This window comes from Barbus barbus, assembly GCF_936440315.1.
Source record: "Barbus barbus genome assembly, chromosome: 26".
In the NCBI taxonomy this organism is placed as follows: domain Eukaryota; kingdom Metazoa; phylum Chordata; class Actinopteri; order Cypriniformes; family Cyprinidae; genus Barbus; species Barbus barbus.
This window is the reverse complement of record NC_136754.1, coordinates 17,997,151-18,003,465: the sequence shown is the minus strand read 5'-3', so window position 1 is coordinate 18,003,465 and position 6,315 is coordinate 17,997,151. Positions and strand designations below refer to the sequence as shown.

At 36.5% G+C, this 6,315-nt stretch overlaps 1 protein-coding gene across 1 annotated transcript; it reads left to right on the top strand.

Annotated features, from left to right (window-relative positions):
* The first annotated feature begins 2,928 nt into the window (after nucleotides 1-2,928).
* Nucleotides 2,929-5,947, top strand: LOC306845732 (cytochrome P450 7A1-like). The gene is made up of 6 exons (XM_079378700.1): nucleotides 2,929-3,065; nucleotides 3,360-3,600; nucleotides 3,686-4,290; nucleotides 4,708-4,838; nucleotides 4,933-5,111; nucleotides 5,215-5,947. The coding sequence occupies exons 1-6, from the start codon at nucleotides 2,983-2,985 to the stop codon at nucleotides 5,512-5,514; spliced, it is 1,539 nt and encodes a 512-aa protein (XP_079234826.1). The 5' UTR covers nucleotides 2,929-2,982; the 3' UTR covers nucleotides 5,515-5,947.
* The last annotated feature ends 368 nt before the right edge of the window (nucleotides 5,948-6,315 follow it).

The window sequence follows — 6,315 nt, the reverse complement described above, 5'->3', positions numbered from 1 at the left end:
TTTTGATGTTTAAACCAGTGGAATGTGCTTTTCTATACAAATGCAAAAGAAGTCTCTTATGTATTATTTTGAACAATGTGATTCCAGCACTATAGTTTCAAGTCATTGGTGGATGTTGATAGACATAGACGTCATGTTTGGACTTGTATTACAAGATACAATTATTTAATAAATGTTTTATTACAGGGAAAGTCTTTATTTTCAAATAATTTTGCAACTTGCACAACCGTGACAGTGGTGTTAATATTTTATAGGGATTTCACCCTTGTAGCTAATTTCTTGGTTAAAACAATATTCAAGTCAAGTTTATACTATTGTAACCCCTAATTTGACAGGTCACTTCTGGTTAAATGGTCATTGATCGCTGGTAACTGGTGCTCAAAACCTCAAAGCATCAGAGAGTTACAACTCATCTTGTGTTATAATGCTCTTCAGTCTCTGATACATGGTCCCACGTTGTATAATCTTTGTGTATCCAGCCAAACTGCTTCGGATAGTTGTGTTATGACCCTCCTCCCTGCCTGATCAGCTATGAGATTTTGAACCTTATTTTTATTATGTAGGTAAAAAGTATATAGATGTTATATAACAAAATTAAACAGGGAAGTAATAGAATCAATGATGCAAACTTGATGCAAAAATAAAACAGTAGTGTCATTATTCATCTCAAGTCAGTTCAATAACAGTGTTGATGTTGCAAAATTAATCTGTTATGAAAAAAATTTAATTCAGCTCTACTACAAGAGTCTTATTCAGCTCAATTCAAGTTTTGTTCTCATCCGAATATTCCGAATATTACTCATTATTAAGTGTCATTTAAACCCCAACTAAGACAGCCAATAGTGGAAAGGAACCCAATCTCCATCAGATAACAGAAATGCTCACATAATTGGTTAAACCATTTTTTTTTTTTTTTTTTTTAAACATTCCCTTATTTAATACGTTTAGTTCAGGCCTTGAGTCTCTGCTAAGCTTCTCAGCCAAGAATTTTCTAATTTATCCTGGATTTTTTTTAATAGCCATGCTGTTGGGTGGTTAATATATTAAACATCATCTTTCCCTTTCTTAAATAAAAAGTCTCCAGTCTTCTCCCTTATACCATGCTATATGTTTAGGAAGAGTAAGGTTTTAAAGGTTTCTTTATTATGACCTTTTTATAAATCATTCTTTATCCACATGAGATGGAATATTCATTCATTCTTTCCAATAATGATTTTTTTGGACAATGCAACACAAACTTAATCAAATATGGTATTTTCAAGTCTTCAGATTTGGAGTAACAGCAAATGTTTAAAAACAAACTATAAGGAGCTGTTTTCAGTTAAATGTATTCTTTGAATGCACGTGAAAAGTTACAGCAGTCATAAAAATTTACGAATACCTTTATGCTATATGTGAACCCCCCTCACACTTTTTATTGGTATGCTACATTTCACTTCTCAAACATTTTGTAACTGGTTTTGAGGTGAATATACTATGTGGAAAGAGGCTTTTTGGATACAGTATAGATCTGATTTGACTGCAGTAGACAGTTTGTTTTATCTGTAGTTTCAAGGTCAAATGAATGCTTGGCCATCACAGTGTTAATTATTAAAGTTGATGAACATGGCCTTCATCTGGACCTTATCAATGGAGTTAACTCATTTCAGTAAGACACGTCACGCACATTGAGATTCAAACACTGCTTTTGATAAGATCTGCAATAGATTGGTACTTAAAGCTGCTTATCGATCCATTAAGTTGCCAGTAGAATCCAAGAATAATGTTTAATTAATTTGAAATCCAATTACACTGCATGCAAATGTAATAGATTAAATGCCCAAAGACAATGTTAGTAATGATCCATTCCTAAAATCATGTCTACACTCATTATTTGCATGATGTGTGTACTGATGTTAAACTAGTCACTTTATGTATTTTTAATATTTTATTAATGTTACTTGCTAGCTCATGTCAGTTGCCAGTGTGTCTGAACTGACTGAACTCTCTGATGCTTTGAGGTTTTGAGCACCAGTTACCAGCGATCAATGACCATTTAACCAGAAGTGACCTGTCAAATTATTCATACAGCTTTTGAACCTCTCCTCATCACCTTGTGAGGGAAATACTTAGAAAAGCTCTGCTGAAAATATGACTAATGATTTGCTACACTTGCTCATATGACACAACAAAACAGGGTTTTCAATACAAAATAATATTTTATTATAAATTCTTTTAAATACCATAAGTGTGGAATATTTTTGTTTAATATTCAAATGATGGATGTCACTGTTGTTGTTTTTTTGTGACAATAGAAAATATTTCCTGGAATTCTTTTTTTGACACTGAAGCAACCTCAACCTTTTAGTCATCAAGAGGTTTTGTGTCACAGTCAAAACATAAAATTGTTTGTATGGGGTGTGCAGTCATTGTTAAAAACTAGTTTTGTTTTGAGAAGTCTGAAAGACCTATAGTGGGGGGAAAATTTCCACATGTACGCAACACATCCATAGAAATTAATTTGCCTGATAAGTACATAGTATGACTTCAGCATAAAAATCTACAGATAAAGGTTAGGTCGTTGTTTTTTTTTTTTTTTTTTTTTTTTTTTTTTTATAAATAAACATACTTAAATCTTTTCAATGACTTTCAGAGAGTTTAACCCCCCCAAAAAATCACACATATCAAAGACCTTGAAGCTGTTTCCCAACTTTTCAATACTATCAAAGTGCAGTCTACTGGCCGTCAGGTGGAGGTGTCCATGGACTCCGTTCAAGGACACACACTCGCACACACAGGCTTACACTTATCCAGTTTTTTTTTCTTAAAGGCATCTGGCACATTTTCAGGAAAAAGCGTGGGGGCAGTCATTAGTTGTGGAGTTATGTCAAGGGCTGTGGCTTGTGGTGAATCATATAAAAACAGCGCTAAGAGCATACGAGTGCATCTTCAGGGATTAAAAGCCACGCTCTAGTTCCACCAGTTATTGTCTCCCCAGCAGTCATGATACTAAGCATTGCCCTCATTTGGGCAATAGTTGTTGGGCTCTGTTGTTGTCTTTGGCTTATCACAGGAATACGCAGAAGGTAAATACCCACAGATTTGGGACTAAAAACATCACATGGATGATGGGATTCACATCTGTTTGACAATTAATGTTACATAATGTTACAATCTCTAATGCTAAAAAACTAATTTGCAGGGTACTTCTTTGAATTATAGATCATCTTAAATGATTATGTTTTTAGTTAGTTAGTTTTCCAAACAATTTTTTGCTTTGTATAGCACTGAATTGAATCAGCTACATGACAGAACTTGTGTCTTGTTCTTAAACCCTGCTTTTATGGGCTGTTTTGTAACTGGCGCTGTGATTGTTTCAGACAGCCTGGGGAGCCTCCAGTAGAAAATGGCTGGATCCCTTACCTTGGTTGTGCTCTTCAGTTTGGGGCCAACCCTTTAGAGTTTCTTCGCAGCAGACAGAAGAAACATGGTCACATTTTTACATGCAAGATCGCTGGGCAGTATGTCCATTTCCTTTGTGATCCATTCTCCTACCACGCCGTCATTCGCCAAGGAAGGCATCTAGATTGGAAGAAATTTCACTTCGATGCATCTGCAAAGGTAAACTAAATAAAATTTTGCTTATTGCTTACAACTAAATTAACCACTTAAACTGACATGTGATGACATGTATGTATTCTTGCAGGCATTTGGTCATGAGAGCATGGATCCCAGTCAAGGTTACACCACTGAAAACCTGCATCAGACCTTCCTGAAGACCATGCAAGGGGAGGCCTTGTCTTCTCTCATTGAGACCATGATGGAAAACCTACAGAGCACCTTGCTGCAGTCAGGCATGCTGAAGGCCAAACCCTCAGAGTGGCAGAGCGATGGCATTTTTGCGTTCTGCTACAAGATCATGTTTGAAGCAGGCTACCTGACCCTCTTTGGAAACGAATTGGACGGAGACCAGAGTATTGCACGTCAGCAGGCCCAAAAAGCTCTGGTGCTCAATGCATTGGAGAACTTTAAAGAGTTTGATAAGATCTTTCCTGCTCTGATTGCTGGTCTCCCCATTCACGTTTTCAAAAGTGCCTACAGCGCTCGTGAAAATCTCGCCAAGACAATGCTCCACGAGAACCTCAGCAAGCGTGCCAATGTGTCTGACCTCATATGCTTACGCATGCTCTTGAATGACACATTATCTACCTTCAACGAACTGAGCAAAGCCAGGACCCATGTGGCCATGCTGTGGGCTTCACAAGCCAACACTTTGCCTGCAACCTTCTGGACCCTGTTCCATATGATCAGGTACAACTCATATTTAGCAAGAGTAAAACTGCACAGTAGTCACTCCTTAGGGTTATCAGCCAGCACAGATAAATGTGTTAATTGTAGTGTTGGAGATAAGCATTTCTTCAGAGTGTTCTTGGAAAAGACTATACTGTACTTGCATTTAGAAGCATTAAGCCGTGGAACTGATCTACGATATTGAAGAATGTTCTTAACTAACATGAAATTATTGTTTCCTCTGATGTATAGGAGAACAAAAATTGGTGTAGAAACTTTTAGAATTTTAAAATGCATTAGAAAGAGCAAGTAATATACTGAATTAAGTGTAGAAAGACTGAAACAATATTTTATAGTAATCTGTATTGTTAACCTCAAAAAAAATAGTTTTTTCATTGTATTTTTTAAGTTGATGATACAACATCTGCTTGTTTACAGGTGCCCTGCGGCTATGAAAGCAGCTAGCGAGGAGGTGAGGCGAACATTTGAAAGTTCTTATCAGAAAGTCGATCACATGAATTCTCGACTTGTATTAACAAGGGAACAGTTGGACAACATGCCAATTCTAGGTGGGAACACTTTGAAAATATTTAAACGTTCATGTACTCAATATGATTAACATTCCAAAATGTCACTTGGACTAAAGCTTCCCTGTAATTTCAGACAGCATCATTAAAGAGGCGATGAGGCTGTCCAGCGCATCCCTGAATGTGAGAATGGCCAAGAGCGATTTCCTTCTTCACCTGGACAACAACGAGTCTTACCACATCCGCAAAGATGATGTAATAGCCCTGTACCCCCCAATGATTCACTTTGATCCTGAGATCTATGAAGATCCTCTGGTGAGATAAATTGCAGCTTTCACCTAAAAAAAATCTGAATCAACTTGTAATTTATGTAAGAATTAATCTCTTCATGAATGTTTTTGCATCTTGCCACAAACAGACATATAAGTATGATCGATACCTTGATGAGAACGGACAGGAGAAGAGCAGCTTTTACCGAAACGGACGCAAACTTCGTTACTACTACATGCCCTTCGGCTCTGGGGTGACCAAGTGTCCTGGCCGCTTCTTTGCTGTGCATGAGATCAAGCAGTTCCTGTCTCTTCTGCTATCATACTTTGAAATGGAGCTTTTAGTCCCTGATGTGAAAGAACCGCCATTGGACCAGTCTCGTGCCGGACTGGGTGTTTTGCAGCCCACCTATGATGTTGACTTTCGATACAGACTCAAATTTCACTAGGAATCTCACACTTATTTATGGACTGTTGACTTAAGCTGTAAATAATGTACATTTTGCATCATGTCCAAGCAGACAAATGTGAATAGGTTTCAATTGTGTTTTCTTTCTATTCAAGTTGATTTGAGAGAGATTTTACTAAGTTTGAAAGAAACTTCAGAGATCTCCTTTTAAACAATTCAGTAACATTTACTGCACTTATCCTATGTTTATTCATATGCTTCTCAATTCTTAAAATATCTGACAGTATTCAATGGGCTATATGATACTGAACATTTGTTAGAAATTGTAATCACTCACCCTATGTCATTAGTGGTTTATCGTTTTTGTAAAATGATATGTGCTTTGTAATTGCAAGTGAATTTTACGTTTTAAACAAAAGGTTCTTAAAGGTGCTGTAAGCTATTTTATATGGAATTAAATACAGAAAACGATCAAATATCAATTGTCCTGATGAAGTATCACGCCGAACTCTGTAACAGGCTTTTTAAACAATAGGGGGAAAAGTTATATTTCCAGAATCTTGATTTAGCCAATCAGAGGGTTTTTGAGAAGGTTTTTTTTTTTTCTTGCTGTTGCACGTTCACTCCATATTTGGGAACCCGGAAACTGAAAGCAGGAAAGATGAATTTGGATCGCGTTTTCGTAAATTTGGAGGATGTAAAAAGTTTGTGGTTTATAATAACGCGATTTCTGGTAATAACGGTACTTCTGGTAATAACGGTACACAACCAAACATTTTTATAGTGAATATACACCTTTAAATGAAGAGAGCAAAACTCGATATGCACAAAAAATAAGCAA

What these genes read in the sequence shown, in the direction of transcription:
- LOC306845732 (XM_079378700.1), top strand. Translation starts at nt 2,983, where the DNA reads ATGATACTAAGCATTGCCCTCATTTGGGCAATAGTTGTTGGGCTCTGT. An exon ending in GGACAACATGCCAATTCTAG is followed by an intron (nt 4,839 to 4,932) that starts GTGGGAACACTT and finishes CTGTAATTTCAG; the next exon opens with ACAGCATCATTAAAGAGGCG. An exon ending in AGATCTATGAAGATCCTCTG is followed by an intron (nt 5,112 to 5,214) that starts GTGAGATAAATT and finishes TGCCACAAACAG; the next exon opens with ACATATAAGTATGATCGATA.